Genomic DNA, 17,975 nt, shown 5'->3' with positions numbered 1-17,975 from the left:
ATCTACGTGTTCTGCGACTATAGTATCTTTATATCTTCTTTTTTATTGCTTTGATTAATAAAAATAAATTTTAAATTTTGTTAATATTGTTTAAACTGGAGAACGACTGAACCGACTTGGCTTATTTTTGTCTTGAAATATTTATGGAAGTCCAGGTAAGGTTTCTATTAGGAGGGAAGCGGTACGAAGTTCACCGGGTCGTCTAGTCTAATAATAAAATTGAATTCCAGGTGTGCTGATCGTGTTAGCGTCCGTTGTATGTTCTATCGGCATATTCGGCTACGCTGGTGTCCCTGCGACGTTGATCATAGTGGAGGTGATACCGTTCTTGGTATTGGCTGTCGGCGTGGACAACATCTTTATTCTGGTGCAGACGGGACAGCGGGAGCCTAGACGGCCTAACGAGACCGTAGCCGAGCATATAGGACGCACGTAAGTATCGTACTATATTGAGTTGCGTATAAGTGACAATTTTATGTCAAGCCAGTCTTCAGAATATTGCGTCTCATATTGACTTGACATAACTTGGCCGAATTAAATATTTCCGCAATCAATCTACGATTTTTTCTTTGACGGTACGTCCTCCGCGACCGGACTTTACCGTAAAGTATTTTGGGGCTGTATTTTACTAGTAAAATTCTTAAAAATCGCATTTGAAGTTCTAAAATACTTGCGTCGTCTGTGCGTCCTGTATTTTATTTGCGTGCGAGCCTGTGAAAGCCTTCGCGTTCTTGAAAAATGCCTATTTTCAATTACATATCAGCTTCATAACATCTTTATATTTCCAGGCTGGGTCAAGTGGGTCCCTCGATGTTCCTGACGTCCGCATCTGAGTGCACGTGCTTCTTCCTCGGTGCGCTGAGTGACATGCCCGCGGTGCGCGCGTTCGCGCTGTACGCCGGCGTCGCGCTGCTCGTGGACTTCCTGCTGCAGCTGACGTGCTTCGTCGCGCTGCTCGCCATAGACACGCACAGGCAGAACGCCAACAGGTACACGACATGCGTGTATATGTGGCAGTTCAAAATATACTGTAGTTTGACTTGGCTGCATAAGACAGAACTTAGATTTTCTGCTTTGTTGTTTTTCTTGTACGAGACTAAATTTGTGATTCAGTCCATTTTTGAGATTTTGCGATAGCGATAGAGTTGAAAATCAAACAAACGTGTGTCGGTCGACTTTTTAATTTAGTTCGCCACACATAGTTCGAAAGAATATCACATTGTCAAATATCAATCCAACGATTACGATAAACTTTTTATATTTTGATACGTTTATAAACTATTCTATATTTGAATATGTTTATAAAGTGCGACAAGGCTTTAAATGAACGTGGGCGGCGGCGCTGCTGGTAAAGGAGAACTGTCAAAAATGACATTTTTGTATGATGGCAGCGTTAGTTCCTTTTTTCGCCACGTTCATATAAAGCCTTGTCGAGCTCTAAACAAAATATCCACTCATCCCAGGTTCGACGTGCTCTGTTGTATCGGCGGCACCAAATCGGAAGCGGGCGGCGGGGAGGGCGCGCTGTACGGACTGTTCCGTCACCTATACGTCCCCTTCCTAATGAAGCGCGAAGTAAGAGCCGCGGTCATGATCATATTCTTCGCCTGGCTGTGTTCCTCTGTTGCGGTGAGTTGTGGCTTTGTGTTTGTATTGCTTTGCCTCTTGAAACTCTAGTTAAAAGACAGTAGTTATAAAATGTTGTATAGTCTACCTCTAGAGTGAAATGAAATTTAATTGTACTATCAGAGAGCGTTACGTCAAACCCAGCTGACAGATCACAATTAACATTGAATTGACATATTCGACCAAATAACGTTGGTCTGTCAATTGCATAGGAATCAACTTCCTCGATGGTACGTCCGGAATAGTCTATTTCTGATTATCTTACGATATTTCCTGAGTTACCAGCGTATACCACTAACATGGCCTCGCTACATCGTATTATCATATTTATCTTTACTAAATTAGTTTTGGCAATGACTTGTTATTTACAACTTTACAAGCCTTCAGCATTATAACAGAATATTATGCTACTTATGGCAATTTAATTAATACGTGTTACAATTCTATTTCTTTTGAAGAAAACGTGAAATGCGTTTATTAATTTCAGGTGGCGCCACACATAGACATAGGCTTAGATCAGGAGTTATCAATGCCTCAAGACAGCTTCCAACTTAAGTACTTCCAGTATCTGAACAAATACCTCAACATCGGTCCACCCGTGTACTTCGTGGTGACAGAAGGACTGAACTACTCGCATACTGACACACAGAATATGATATGTGGCACGCGGTACTGTAACGATGACAGTTTGACTATGCAACTTTATTCTGGTAAGATTTTTCTATCGTTGAAGTATTGTTTGTTTCTCTTCTTGGCCCAAGAATCTTGGACTATGATGAACAATCATGCCAAGTTGTCTACAGGTGCACAGTATACGTCGGTCATGGGCAATCAAAGATGAACATTGAACATAAACTTTATGTTTGTAATCGCTTTTATTGGTCCATCTTGGGCGAACATAGAGAGCTGTCATGGTGACAAATCGCTTATTTGCTATTATGCCAATTTGCCATCGAGCCTTCGATCACGTGACTTAAACACTTTTGGTCAAAAAAAATTCTAATTTAAAATTTATTTTGGGTTACAAATAATAATAATAAGTCTTTGGTACTATTTATTTTTGTATCTTTTTTAGCGTCAAGAATGCCAAACATATCGTACCTAGCTCAGCCTCCTAATTCGTGGCTCGACGACTTCTTCGACTGGTCCGGCAATCGCGAATGCTGTAAATACTTCGAAAGCAACTCCAGCTTCTGTCCAAATACTGGATCCTGTGAGTATTGATAAATTAATACAAAGTTCTAGGCGTTGTCATTTTTTAAAAAGTTATTGTAGTGTAATGATAGTATAATATAAATGAATGTGTATGCTTGGGACAGGTCTCATTAAAAGTTGTTAGATAGATGAAATACTCGGCTAAAGAAATAAGTTATTCAGCTCTCTTTTCAATGACAATGAAATAAAATTTACAATAGCAAATACAGTCACAAATCATCCATACTAGATGCAAGGGTCTTACCTTATAAATTGACCCAAAAAATGTACTAGAGATATGGGTAAGTACGCGCGTACATACGAGTATACGTATGCGTGTACGAAAGTGTTTGCGTGCAAGAATACGTACGTGAGTGCGTGCTTGTGTGCGAAAAATCAACTAAATTAGTGCTTTTTATTTCACAGCTTGCAAGAAATGCAACATACCCCTCGTTGGGCCGGAGCAGCGGCCGTCGGAAAGCGACTTCGAACGCTACGTGCCGTACTTCCTGCAGGACAACCCCGATCAGAGCACGTGCGTGAAGGGTGGGCACGCGGCGTACGCGCAGGCCGTCAACTACAAGCTGTATAACCGCACGCGAGCCGATATAAAAGCGACGTTCTATCAGGGTGAGTTTATATGGTTATAACGGGTAATTTTTTTTAATCAATTATCATTTAAACACAGTTTTTACAACATAAAACAAGTGCGCCATAAACCGGATCAGTTTATCTGGGCACTGGTATCTCATAAAACATACGATTTGATTTTTAGATACGAATGAATGATTTTTTGTTTATACGTTTGTTTAACTTGTTTTGATGCTTACAGCTCTTAAAACTTACTTTGTGTCCGTATCAACCAACTTTAAAAGACCGCTAGGAGACACAAGCTAGCGATAGGGTTTATATTTTAGTGGTCTTTTAGAGATATATTGTATTTTTAAGACAAAACATGTTTACCAATGCTTATACGTTACTCAACTCCTTAGGTAGGACCTAAGGAGTTGAGTATGTCTGAATGGAGACTTTAATGTTAGAGTGCGGTTGGTGACGTTTTCACCAAACGCACCTTAGTAAAATATGCAATTAGGGTTCTGAATTTACAACGCAAAGCTATGTTTTGTCTCGAAGTAATTAACCTAGAATCAGTTTTTGATAGTACTTACTTAAATGATAATATTTATCGTTTCTTTCAGGTTACCACACGGTGCTGAAATCCAGTCGCGACTACTACTCCGCCATGCGAGCCGCGCGCTCCGTAGCTGCGAATCTCACGGACATGATCCGCTCACGCACCGGAGATAGTTCTGTCAGCGTGTTCCCCTACAGCGTATTCTACGTGTTCTACGAGCAATACCTCACCATGTGGCCAGATACGCTGAAGTCTATGGGCATATCCGTGCTGTCTATATTTATCGTCACGTTCCTGCTCATGGGCTTCGATCTGTTCTCCGCGCTGGTGAGTGTTGTCTCTTTCGCACTGTAGTGTTCTCGCTCGCACAGCGTTACTTTGTGTTACGATCAGTACTTCACGTTGTAAATATTGTAAACCTAATTGCTATACGAATGAAGCGATTAGGTATATTCGTATGGCAATTAGTTTACAACTAAAAAACGTTAATGTTATATTTTTTCTTTTTCAGGTTGTGGTGATCACGATCACGATGATTGTGGTGAATATAGGCGGTCTAATGTACTGGTGGGGCATCAGTCTGAACGCTGTGTCGTTAGTTAATTTGGTAAGTCGATTACATGCGAGTTTCGACCATAAAGATAATATACCTAGCGGAATAGAGAAACAAAGGCCTGAGCAAGCGAGATGTCACTATCAGTAACACTGCGTGGTAAAAAGAGACGTGTGATACATGACAACAGAACCAATTTTTTCTTCTGTTTGACGTTCAGCCGGCACTTATCGGCACGTTGACAATTTAATCTCTTAGAAGGATGCTTGTATAGTACAGTAAGTGTATACGTAAACAAATTTTTACACACAGGCGTAAATCAATTTCGGTTTCGTTTTACAGCTCGTGATTGTAGCTCTATTCCGCTAGGTACATTAACTTTATGGTTTCGACACGAGTAGTAAAATACCTATTTATTTAGAAAAAAAACTTTATTATTTATTTTTCAAACTTGAAACACACTGCTCTGACGTGAGCCGTATGTCTAGCAGTGGACACACAAAAATAATGTTTGTTTGACAGTGCAACGTAAAAATGTACGTAAAGCGACATCTTTTTAAAGCGCAAAAATTAGGGTTGGTCTTTAATTTACTACAATTCAAAACAAAATATGTGATTGTTCGATTAATATTGTGATTATTTTAGAAGAAACTATAGATCGACAAAAGACAGAAAAAAAGAGACAGAACTACTAACATTAGACTAAAATTACTACATTTTCTTTTTAGGTGATGGCAGTGGGCATAGCAGTCGAATTCTGCTCGCATCTCGTCCACTGTTTCAGCGTGTGCGGCGGCGACTCGCGCGTAGATCGCGCGGCGACGGCACTCACTCGTATGGGCAGTTCCGTGTTGTCGGGGATTACCCTTACCAAGTTCGGCGGTATCATTGTGCTGGGCACCGCTAATAGCCAGATCTTCCAGGTAAAAAATCACTTTGAAGTCAGCTAATCCAAATGCGTGCGTGTGCGTATTGCGTACGAGTGGTGTGTGCGTGTGAGTAGCGACGTCTGTTCTCACTCGTATGGCAGTTCCTAATTGTTGTCGGTGACGATTACTAAGTTCGGCGGTATCATTATGCTGGGAACCGCTAACAGTAAGAATGTACTTTAAAGTCAGATAATCTAAATACGTGCATGTGTGCGTACTGCGTACAAGTGGAGTAAGCGCGTATGTAGCGACATCTGCACTCATTCGTATAGGCAGTTCCGTGTTGTCGGGGATTCCCTTACGAAGTTCGGGTATCATTGTGCTGGGAACTGCTAATAGCCAGATTTTCTAGGTTGGTAGTAGTTTTTAATTAATAAGGCGCCGTGGCTCCTGACAGCTATACTAGCGCACGATCGTGCTGCGGCTCAATTTGGAACAAATTCGATCTCAACGGCTTTCCCCACTTCTGACAGCTATACTAGTGCACGACTTTTCTGCGGCTCAATTTGAAACTAATCAAAATCGTGTCAGGCCTTGTACCATGAAACTGTTTTGAGACTCAAATAATCGGACGAGAATGCCGCGTCCTACTTTAACAAACGTGAAATAACGTTGTTAGAGCAGGACGCGGCATTCTCGTCCGATTGTTTGAGTCTCAAAACAGTTTCGTAGTAGGCTTCCAGTTTCGAGGTTAAGACTGCTGCTCACCACGATCTGATATCTACGTAGCTGGTAAAAGGCGTACGCAAAATATTCACACATTGTCCATATGATTGCAGGTGTTCTACTTCCGTATGTACCTCGGCATCGTGTTATTCGGCGCCGCTCACGGCCTCATATTCCTGCCCGTCATGCTCAGCTTTATTGGTGAGTAGCAGTAAAGTTATCAATGAAAAAGCTTAAGGCTACGTTTCCACCAGAGATGTGTTACGAGGAATGTGTTTTAAGATCCAATAGCGTTGCCGCGCTGAGCGATGTCATGGCAAGCTCACGTCAATGAAGCGATTCTATTGGTTCTCAAAAACACATTCCTCGCAACACATCTCTGGTGGAAACGCAGCCTAAAGGCTGGCCGCCAACACGTTTTCCGTATTCGTTTTCCTAATGTAGAATTTCGATTTGGAATTCCGTGAGATTAGCGTAAACGTTCGCTTTTCTTCACGAGCGAAGCGCCGGCTTGCATTCGAAACGCACGTGTGGAATTTAATCCGGGAAAAAGCGAACGTGTACATCAGTTAATGTATTTACTTACAGATTCCATGCATTCGAAATTATTGGAATGACCGAATACGGAAAACAAATTCGGAAAACTTGTGTATGTTGCCAGCCTTATCGATAGGTTAACAGCCGAATTTATGTGAAAATACGTGCTCGGTGACAAGGCTTTATCCATAGTATAACGGCTATTGATAGGCTGCTACATATTATAGGTTGTAGGAAGCGAATATAGTACAGGTTCCCTAGAACATTTTTTTTGTAAAATAAATGTGTGTATATAATCATTAATCAGCAAAACTTGATTGACTACGGAACCCTAACCAGCAGATTTTTTGTATATTGATAGGTTAATAGTTATATAATTTAAGAGTAACATTGTCCTACAAATAGAACAATCCATATATTAGGACTATCAAATCAAAATATTAAATCGTTTCTATCTCTGTTAGCTACCACTTTCGAGAATTTTCGCAGAGAGAATTGTTGTTTGTCTTATCAAAATGAAGCTATTCACGAAAAATTTGCTTGATAGTAATAAAAAAAATTGTTCTAGGTAACCCGGACTAAATACCTTTTTTATTTATCATCATCCCTAAGGACAGGATGGAAAATGTTTTTTTATCTATTTCAATTCATCGCATGTCTTTAAATGTCATAAATCAACACAAAGCTTTGTATATTGGACCTTTTTGTATTTTTTTCTTATTTTTATTTTATTATTCCCTTTTAATTTATGTTTTTATTGGTGAACGAACTTTTATTCATTCATAAATAAAGAAAACGGAGCAAGGTTTGCATTATTAAATATCTTGCATATTTTTTTTGTTTTGCATATTTTTTTTATTTTATTTTTGCATGTTTCTTTTTATATTTATTCTTATGCCATGATTCTTTTAACGCACACAATTAATAATAATTTTCCTAACATTCTAACGTATTTTAAACATCGGCCGATTGGTTTTTTACAATGTTTTGTCGTTGTCGATACCATAAAATAGTTACTACAAGGACAAAGTTTATCCATTGTATAACTTTTTTATTAGTAAGGGGGTTCATATAAATTATATGAGTTAGGGCCGGTCTGCATGGCGCGTTGCGTTAGCGTTGCGTCAACGCAGCGCTGCTGTTGCGTTGTTTTACATACAAATAACCAAAGTGTTCACACGATGCGCTGCGTCGACGCAACGCATACATGACGGACAGCAGTCCCCAAGACGAAGCGGGACTGTACTCGTTGCGACGTCGGAGCGGCAGCGCTCAGTTAGTTATGCGTTGATAGGAAGCTGCGTTGTTTTGACAAAATGCTTGCCGCAACTGTGCGTCGTTACTGCGCCGACGGAACGTTAAAACTGCGTCTCGTAGTAACGCTGCGATGACGCCAGCGCCTGTGTGGCCGTCTATGCGTCATATTATATATATTTGCGTTGCGACGACGCAACGCGCCGTGTGGACCGGCTCTTAGGCAGTGTGACAAGTATGATAATATAGGAGGAGTTGATTTGCAATCAGGTAAGGTATATTATCTTTATCTCAAAAAGTAACATTAGCTAAGTCGGGATATTAAAGCAGTTACATTTTTATGTCATGTCTAGTTAAAATTTTACATTTTCTACTTTTACTTTTCTATAAAGAAGGAAAATAAAATAAAGTTATTTACTGTAATTTATACTATAGGCTATTCAGAAATATACTAAATACGGAATTTCTTTGCGTTAAAGAAATAATTAGTTTGCGTTATTAATTATTATTTTAGTTTCTTTTTTTTATTCGATTTTTATTCATGCTTTTTATTAAGAATGCTTTTTATTTCTAAATGTATTATTATTTGCTACAAGAAATTGCTGACACATTACTAAGCTTTGTTTTTTTCTCTAGTATACTTTTCAGTTTTTTTTATTTATTCATTATTTCTTGAGCTAATGATGTATTGACTTAACGTATAGTAATGTAACGTAAGTTTGACACAATATTTTGGGCTTGATTATTATTATTTATTACGCTTTTAGAACTATAAGTACTTATTAGCATTTTTTATTTATTTTGCGGGTTTAAAGGAGATGGTTTATCTATACTAATATTATAAAGCGGAAGAGTTTGTTAGTTTGTTTGTTTGAACGCGCTAATCTCAGGAACTACTGGTCCGATTTGAAAAATTCTTTCAGTGTTAGATAGTCCATTTATCGAGTAAGGCTATAGGCTATATTTTATCACGCTAAGACTAATAGGAGCGAAGAAATAAAGGAAAATGTGGAAAAAACGGGGGAAATTATTTGAAAGGGCTTATCTCACGAACTACTAGAACATTTTTTCTGTTATTTGGATCAGATAAGAAGTAGACCACGTGAAATATCATAGGCTTTTTGTGGACTAATTTTTCTGTGAAATATCTAATTTACGCGGGCGAAGCCGCGCGGAACGTCTAGTTTCAAATATAAAGCACACTATCTCGATTATAAGTCAATATGTTTAATTGAATTTCCGATGTTATGTTTGTTGGGAATTGGGATATTAGTCGTCAGGCGGGTGACCGGTCTGTATTTTCAGGTTCGCCGGTAAACAAACAGAAGCTGGCCAATCAGATGCTCCGGGGCAAGGAGGTGGGCGTGGCCGAGACGTCCCTCACGAGAGTAAGCGATGGACAATATTATAGGCAGTATATCTTTGACGCGGTTAGAGCGTAAACGAGACTGGACCATATGAACATCGGCATACGGTTCAAATTCATTTATTAACAAGCGGGTGACGGGTTATTCGATATATAATTTACATGATACGATACGATATCGCTCTGATTAAAAGTAATTTGAGGACATGGATGTGTTTGTATAAAACATATACCTGTCTCTATATATTTTTTTTGCTATGACATTTAGACATTCATAAAGTGCTTTTATATAAAAAGCATAAGGTCGTTACCGATTTATCGTATCGCATGTGTAAACGCCTTAACAGTATTCTCTAACGATGCTCGTGATGTTCACAGTTCAATCTCGCTACTAACTTATCGATGTTTTCATGTTGAGTGAATGGGTCTTACGATAAAAATATGTAAAATCGTGTCTATATTGATGTCGAGTCGACTATTGATGTATGTAGAGATGTTTAGTGAAATAGCATTTAATGTGATATTTGACGCTATTTTTGTTTGAGAAATTTAAGCTGATGCCGCCTTTCGGCTGGAATAATACGGTTGATGGGGCCCAAAGAACACGAATATTTTTATCAAATGCATGAATTGTAGATGTATTTTACGTTGTCACCGCAAATGAAATTCGCTATCGATGTTAGCACCAATGTTGACTGCACTAAAGTAGATTGTACTTAAGTCGTACTTAAGTAAAAGCAACAGTTTGGTGAAACGCTTTCAGCCTTAGGGCGTATGTAGCTCACTTCATATGTATCTTTAATATTTATTTTTTTTTTAATTTATTTTTTAATTTATTTCAAATAATTGAATAGTATTGTAGAGAAGCAGGTAACATCCAGTGATGTACTACCAGAAATAGTATTTTTTTTTATTGACCCAAAGTTCCACTGCGGTCATTTCCTAATATATTTATAAATTATTTTATTTTTAAGGTAAGTAAATCTCTTGTTATTACGACGACAGGCATATTGTTTAGTTTCTTTTGAGAAACAGATTATTTTATTTTTACTGTTAAATATTTTTTAATATTTGTACTAGGTATTGTCACGATCATTTTCAATAATGTATTCGAAATTCGAATATGCCTCTCCTTGTAAGCCCAACAATTAAGTCAAGTGCGAGCGCGTGTCAAAATTGTCTTTATTCTGCCATTTGTATTTCAGGTATCGATAGCACGCAAAATAGTTTAGTTATCTAAAAGTGTAACTACAGGAAATCAATTTTTTTTAAATAGAGTCTATTCTGAGCGCTAAAGTCGATAATCGGAATACAATGGAGACAATTTTGTACCCGGTGCGCGCTAGTCTTTATTAGCGCAGTATAGAATAGTAGAACATCTTCATACAGATATCCTGTAAGTCATAGCACTGCTTTCGCATTATTTGTTAGGTGCGTGTGTGTGTGTGCGTATAGACGCCTGCCGTTCACGAACACATTTCAATCGCGGCGCATTTTTACATAGATGTTCTACTGATTTATACTGTGTTATCAGTAATTGTGGCACATTGTATTAATTTCCTTACTTTTTATAAAATAATTTTTGCATTTAACTAACACGGGTACATGGCGAACTAAAATGGTGTCGGTATAATTGTTTACTAAATATTGCGTTTGTACAAAAGTCAAATATTCTTACAGGTACGCCTGTAGCCAAGGAAATTAAGAACAAATGAGAATTATTTTCTTCTGTGTTAGATTATTTGTAATTTTTGAGATTTTAGCTGTACTATGTTCCTATCGAGGTGTATGTTATATATTGTTCACGAGAATTCGAATTTTATACTATAATATGTCGGAATCTCCTACTTAAATTTAGTACTTAAAAGTTAAAGGAACATCCAAAGGTAATGGTTAATTGTATGCACCGATGTATGTGATAGTAATAAATTATGTTTGTATTTTATTTTTGTTTTATTTTAAGTTTAGCACCTTAGCATGGCATGTGACACGCCTTTGCATGCTTATATACGGACGAAATATATGTAGACATGTTTATAGTATTGCAATTTATGTGCATTACGGCTTGGCTTGTTGTATATGCACGCACTTTCGGGCTAAAGTGCGAACGTATGAGTATATATTTTGCGTGCACGTACGCACTTGTCCTGCGTCTAGTACGGGCTTGCACGTAAATTGCAATTACTATAAAAATTCACCATTGATATAAGATTTAGAATTGATTTGATATTAGTCACAAAATGTTTGTATTATTTATTTATGAAGTTTTGAATATGTTAGTAAATGTTGATTTACACAACATGAAGTATTTACTTTAATAATGATTTGGGTATTTAAAGTGTTTTGATTTAAGATTAATTTAAAATAAATTTAGTAAAAATATTTCATTGTCTACGATTGATAGATATTGTATTTTACTTTAAAAGTGTATATTGACATAATCATTAAGATTGTGTGTTGTTTTATATCAATGGTAAATTATTTATGAATGTAAAAGGTCCAATGTACAATTTTGATAAGTTTTGTGTATGACAAGTTTTATTTTGAATAAAATTTGTTAAAGTACCACAAACTGACTTTTCTTGAATGGCTTAATTATTTAATTGGTTTCATATCGCCTACTTGTGCAAATGCGGGCACGATATTGTCGTGAGGCAGTTACAATATCATAAAAAGCTCTGATTTATGATTTCAGTTGAATGACAAAATTCATCATTCTATCTCTACTAACTGAGTCGAAAGGAAAGAGAGATGAAATGCCCAAAAATATTGGTTTATTGCTTGAGATTATAAATCAGAGTAAAGAGGGCTAAGCAGAAACAATACTAAATGCCATTTATACTAGTACTGCCTGCAGTGAACATTATTTTCAAACCATTCTCGTTACGAATAATTCGATAGCATGCTTTAAATTGTTTCTGCACGCCTACTGCTTAATATTCGTGTGGCTTTATCCGCTTATTGTGAAACCTCTTCGACTGGTGCGCATACAGATTCAGTATTTCTATACTCTTTAAAATATAATTGCTGCCCTCGTCTAATATGGAAATAGTCGCTTCATGTTGATCGCTCAATGTTTTGTGGTAGATAAGGACAGCATATTTTATAAGTTATTTAATGTGTAAATACACACTTTTCTTACAAGGAGTTATATTATGCTTAAAAATAATGATAGAAGATTTTTTTATTTCATTATCACAACACTTTACAAGATCAACGTTAATGCTATGAAAAAGGAAATACTATAATTTAACGAAGATAAGCTAATCGATCTTCCTTACGCTTGAGTTTTCACTTTGATTTATGAAATGTGGCGGTTATAACTTATGAAATAATAGTTAACAGTAAAATATTATATTACAAAAAAAAAAACGAAAATAGGGGGCGCCACTAGTAACTTATATTATAACGCAAAGTCCTTATTTTACCAATGTCTGTTAGTGACTTGTTTATAAGATAAGAAGAAACAATGCAAAAAGTAATATTTTTTATTGAAACATAAGTTTAATAGGCGTTGATAAAATGGGAGGGTATAGCGCTAGAAATTAGAATGCTTTTTTAAGTTGTGAAACATTTAAAATATTCTTCTATGAAAAGCCAAAAAGTTTTAACTAAAACAACTTTTAAATGTCTCTATACCATGAACAAAAATTAACAATTTCTACCTAATGTCTGATTTGTAATCATTCACTCACTTCTAACTCTTGTGAATAAACATCAGTAAAATAATCTAACTAAGATTACAAATCTGACTTGACTCATATACTAACTCTGTGCGCCAGCTCCAAGGAATCAAAATAAAAAGTAATGAAAGTTTACGAAATTTCATTTGTCGCTAGGAGGCAGATCCGACAAAAACTAAGCGCCGCCTGATGGAATCATGTAAAAGCTGCCAATAAGAATTTTTCGACACGCCTTAGGCTCTATCGAGTCACACTGCTGTCATATGTCACGATATAGCTGTAATGTGTCGCAATAATATGCCTATTTGACACAATAGACCCTAAGGCTACATAGCGGCAACTGATGTCCAATGGAATGGAATATCAAACACCCTCATTGTCATAGAGCTGTAAAATGAACTTAAAAACCCCCATTCCTCTGAGCTTGTGCGCATAGTCTTTCAGGTTCGTACAGTAAAGAGTGTTTTCTAGGCATAACAAGGCGAAGACGCTGGCGAGTGGTGCGAGGCGACCGAACCTACGGCAGTCTAGACTCCTCGCCGGCGCCGGAACAGCCCTCGACCAGCGGACAACACGTCACGAACGAGAACTAGTGTCTAAGGCCACTCTATGGCCCCTTGTCTATGGCCACCTGTCTATGGTGCTGCTTAAATGTCAATTCTGAAGATAATGCAAATGGGACTAAAGGCGAGACCGCGCCAAAGCGAACCTACGCGGCAACGACGCGACGTGTCACGTCACGTCCAAATATTATTTGTATAAGCCGAAACACGCGGCAACGATGTTTCGCGACACTAAACGTTAGTTCCATGGAACGTGAATTGTCGCGTCGCGTCGCCGCCGCGTGGTATCGCTTGGTGCGGTCTCAACACAAAATAACAAAAAAAAAAAATACAGAGAGAACAGTGCCAGAAACTTATCTTATCCGGTGGCAAAAATTGGAACTAAAAATATGTTCTCGCACATAATTTAACAAGTTTTTAGTAGCTGGGATGTATGTTGAAGATTTTTATTTCCATGACTAGCAAAACTGTATATATTATAAAGAAAGTAATTTTATTAATTGATCTTATTGTCTCTATCTCTATTATCAGCAAAGATTGTGGCACTGCAACTGTAGAAAATATTAAATTCGTTTTAATGATTCAGGAGACTTGGTGGGTTTGGAAAGTGTGTTACTGACTGTTATGTAGTGCTAAAAAGACGGTAAGTGCCTAGACAAGGTCTAGAATCTAGTTGAAACAAAGACTATTAGTAGTTTTGTAATATGACAAAAATAGTTTTTACTGAAGAAAACTTTTTCCTTGGTTATTTTTGGTAAGAATATATCCCTAAATATGACGAAAATAGTTAATAATTTTATTCTAAGAAAGTATATTATATTAGGATTAATTAAGCTTTATTTCATAACACTATGCTATGTAATTAGAAATAACTGTCTCGACTCTCGAGTCTCGGCTATGGTTAAGGAGCTATGAGTACTTATGGCCAAGATATAGTGATCATCAGGTGGTCATAATCATCTTATGATATAATGTAAATAGGTTTAACTTCTAGATATTTTAAAAATATATAATTCGACAACATTTTCAAAATGGCGACAAGGCGTGTGAGTTGTGACGTAAGAGGCTTGTTACTTGGATCATGGGGACCAGAGATATAAAGTTGGTTAAATACATGGTTATTGGTTACTTACTCAAAGGCCTACTTAAAATCTGTCTAAAAGCTATCTTAAACTGATTTTAAGACAGGCCCTTGAGTATGTAACCATTTAAATACTAGTTTAAAAAAAAATTGCGACAGTGGCGCCGCCACGTTCCAAAAGTTATGTAAACACTGAGGAATAGTTTTGAGCATACCGTCCGATGCCAAAGCAGTGGACGATCAGCTTAAAAAAATACTTTCAAACATATTGTTTCTTATCTCTAGTCTCCGTGGCATGTATACACACATATACATCCTATGTGAAATAAGTCCTAAATATTTAAGTAAAATGTTAAAAACAATAATTGTTAGAAATAAGGACTTGTGAAGCATATTGTATGTTTTGTGGTAGGTAGTGGTTTTAACAAGAATTACAAAGATTCTTCCTTAGTTATAAAAATGTTTTACACTACAATAGGCTTGTTTTGTCCTTGTCAGTCAAGAGAATGTTCCAGCTTATAAGACAAGTAAAAAACATTGTATATGTCGTAGGATGATTTGATAAATCCGTGTTTTCGCGAAATCCCTAGAATTTTCGCGAAAATTCGATTTATCAAATCATTCTACGATGTCGTAGGATGATTTGATAAATCGAATTTTCGCGAAAATTCTAGGGATTTCGCGAAAACACGGATTTATCAAATCATCCTACGACATATATAAATGTAAAAATATTTTTATTAGTAAGGGGGTAAGTCCTGGTAATATGTAATAGGTATGTATTGTCATGGAAAAATTAGTATTATTTAATACTTCGATCGCAGATTCCAGGAAATGCTTTTTTACCGACTTCCAAAAAGGAGGAGGTTATACGTTCGGCTGTATGTATCACGATAACTCAGCCATTTGTGATCCGATTTTCAAAATTCTTTTTGTGTTGTATAGGGTTTAACTCGAATTTGGTACCATGTTCACAAAAGTGAGCTGATGATGGGATCTATGAGCAATCGAGGGAAATCCTTGAAATTTATCAAAAGACCCATAGTGGTTAAAATGTTGTTTCTAGTATCTCAAACATATGTTACGAATAAGAGAAAGTTCATACGAAGGTGTCTCTTGGTCCAAAGGCACTGAACAGAACTCCTGAACCTTTACAGATAAAAGTTTTTAAATTGCAGCATCGCTTACATAGCTGCAAGCATTTACCACAATTTCGCTTACATTAACATAATGTGAATAGTTAACATTCGTAGTGGTCATTTACGCATAAAGCCTTATCTTGTAGATAACTAAAAAAATTGAAATTATTATTTTTAACAAAAAATTAAAACCGACTTCCAAGGTAAAAACAATAATAATATGAACTAAAAAGTATTAAATAACTCTTACTCTATAATAGTGCCTTTTTCAGAATTCGTCTGAATCTCAACTATTTCTGTACATACTACAGTCTTCATTACTTTGAAGTCGGTGCCAGTCCCAAAAGCTTCAGATATTCTGACATTGACTGAATTAGCTGGTACCGACTTCAAATAATGAAGACTGTAGTATGTACAGAAATAGTTGAGATTCAGACGAATTCTGAAAAAGGCACTATTATAGAGTAAGAGTTATTTAATATTTTTTAGTTCATATTATTATTGTTTTTACCTTGGAAGTCGGTTTTAATATTTTGTTAAAAATAATTGTTAGAAAGAAATAGTTAGAAAGAAAATAGAAAGAAAGAAAACAAGCGATCTAAAACATATCCAAAACGATTTTTACTTTAACGCGGCGTCACCTTAACATGGTTCAATTGTGACAAACCAAGAGACGGTTTGTCACCTAATAGCATGACGATAATGAGAAGTCCATTGCTACGGCCTACTCACGTCTACAGCTATTAATTATCTAAGTTGACGGTGTAAATCGCAATCTAGATAATATATAACGCCTCTAGTACACCGACGAAACGAAAAATCTGCGAAACAGGAATAGAGCGAGATGCAATATAAGCCGTTGTCGTGTGGCGGGTAAAACAGTAAATCGGTTCGCCGCTGTTTCGCGGTCCGCAGCGTCGGTGGATTAGAGGTATTAATGATAATAGTTTCAGTAATTAGTAGAAAGATACAGGGTGCAATTAAACTTTCCTACCCAATTTTTTCCAGGGCTAAGGTACTATTAGGAGAGACTAATTAACCAAAACAGTGGGTGTTATTTTTTTTAATGACAATATTTTATCCTATTTAAAATCGTTGCAGAACGGTCACTCGCGGCGGTGGGTATGAGCGGGGGGGGAGGTGCGCGCAGGGGCAAGTCACGCGCGGGCGACGCGTCGTGTCCATTAAGTGTAGTGTTTTTTAGGATAACTTTCGGAAGCTATTTCTCAACATTTTAGTACTGAGGTCTGAGTGATTTTTATTTTTAACAAGGATCAATATATCAAAATTTGGCAGGAAGGTTTATTTGCAGCCTGTATAAAAATTATTACGTAGTTACAGTAGCTAAAATTTCTTGTTGTAAGTGTGCCATAAATAAGGCGATTATGATCATATAATACTCAAAAATGACTTAACGCACACGCTGCGACGCGACGCGACGCGACACATCACGTTCCATGGAACTGATGTTTTTAGGATTCTGTACCCAAAGGGTAAAAACGGGACCCTATTACTGAGACTTCTATGTCTGTACCGCTATAGTTAGACTTCTGAAATTTTCTCAGATTGTGTATTTCTGTTGCCGCTATAACAACAAATAATAAAAACAAAATAAATATTTAAGAGGGCCTTCCATACAAAACACATTTTATTGCCAACTTTCGGTTAATAACGGTACGGAGTCTTAAAAGGCCCATTCACGGCAGTGAATGGACCTCACTGATTGGTTCACACTCAGTGTTGCCGGCCGGAAACACCGAGTGTGAACCAATCAGTGAGGCCCATTCACTGTAGGACTGCCGTGCAGTCCTGCCGTGAATGGGCCCTTTTACTCGCACATGGCCGATTTTTTTTTAAATTACTAACGTTTTACAAACGTAAGTTCTATGGAACGTGAAGTGTCGCGTCTTGTCGTGTCGTTTTAGTGTGGTCGCGCCCCGCGCAACTGCCCCCCCCTGGATCATGTTGACGTCCCTACTAAATACTTTTATCTATAAAAATACAAATGGCAAAAATTAAGAAAACGAATTTTTGCCATTTGTTTGCAATACAATATTTTTACAACTAAAAATTATTAATTTTTTATTCTAACCCCCCAGAGCCTGGGTACGCCCAGTAAGTACATAGTTATATTACAATTTACATACTATTAATACTAATTTCAGTGCTGTGATTTTTTCCAGAAGTTCTACATTTCGTATCATATAGCTCGGGCTTTATAATAGGGCCAAACTGTTATCAAAAATTAT

At 37.0% G+C, this 17,975-nt stretch overlaps 1 protein-coding gene and 2 long non-coding RNA genes across 7 annotated transcripts in view; 2 read left to right on the top strand and 1 right to left on the bottom strand.

The window, feature by feature from the left end:
- The window catches only part of LOC121735478 (NPC intracellular cholesterol transporter 1), a 57,525-nt gene extending 42,402 nt beyond the window's left edge, over positions 1 to 15,123 (top strand). For 2 of the 5 annotated variants that reach the window (XM_042126316.1, XM_042126312.1), the window contains 11 exons: positions 231 to 432; positions 789 to 989; positions 1,464 to 1,629; positions 2,114 to 2,336; positions 2,702 to 2,839; positions 3,247 to 3,450; positions 4,020 to 4,282; positions 4,467 to 4,562; positions 5,237 to 5,431; positions 6,217 to 6,304; positions 9,200 to 11,205. In XM_042126316.1, the coding sequence (XP_041982250.1) occupies positions 231 to 432; positions 789 to 989; positions 1,464 to 1,629; positions 2,114 to 2,336; positions 2,702 to 2,839; positions 3,247 to 3,450; positions 4,020 to 4,282; positions 4,467 to 4,562; positions 5,237 to 5,431; positions 6,217 to 6,304; positions 9,200 to 9,336 (1,913 nt within the window). In that variant the 3' untranslated portion in view covers positions 9,337 to 11,205. Of the gene's footprint in view, positions 1 to 230; positions 433 to 788; positions 990 to 1,463; positions 1,630 to 2,113; positions 2,337 to 2,701; positions 2,840 to 3,246; positions 3,451 to 4,019; positions 4,283 to 4,466; positions 4,563 to 5,236; positions 5,432 to 6,216; positions 6,305 to 9,199; positions 11,206 to 13,414 lie in introns of those variants that run through there. The other 3 variants (XM_042126315.1, XM_042126314.1, XM_042126313.1) reach the window with 3 other exon arrangements.
- Positions 93 to 17,329, bottom strand: LOC121735517. The gene is made up of 3 exons (XR_006036870.1): positions 17,319 to 17,329; positions 14,565 to 14,572; positions 93 to 164 (listed from the first exon to the last, which is right to left on the bottom strand). It is a non-coding gene; the product is annotated as an uncharacterized LOC121735517 (long non-coding RNA).
- Positions 16,339 to 17,975, top strand: part of LOC121735515 — a 14,519-nt gene continuing 12,882 nt past the window's right edge. The window contains exon 1 of the long non-coding RNA XR_006036868.1: positions 16,339 to 16,458. This is a non-coding gene — a long non-coding RNA (uncharacterized LOC121735515). The remainder of the gene's footprint in view (positions 16,459 to 17,975) is intronic.

This window comes from Aricia agestis, chromosome 17 (genome assembly GCF_905147365.1).
Source record: "Aricia agestis chromosome 17, ilAriAges1.1, whole genome shotgun sequence".
NCBI lineage: Eukaryota > Metazoa > Arthropoda > Insecta > Lepidoptera > Lycaenidae > Aricia > Aricia agestis.
The sequence above is the reverse complement of the archived record's forward strand: the minus strand, read 5'-3'. Positions and strand labels throughout refer to the sequence as shown.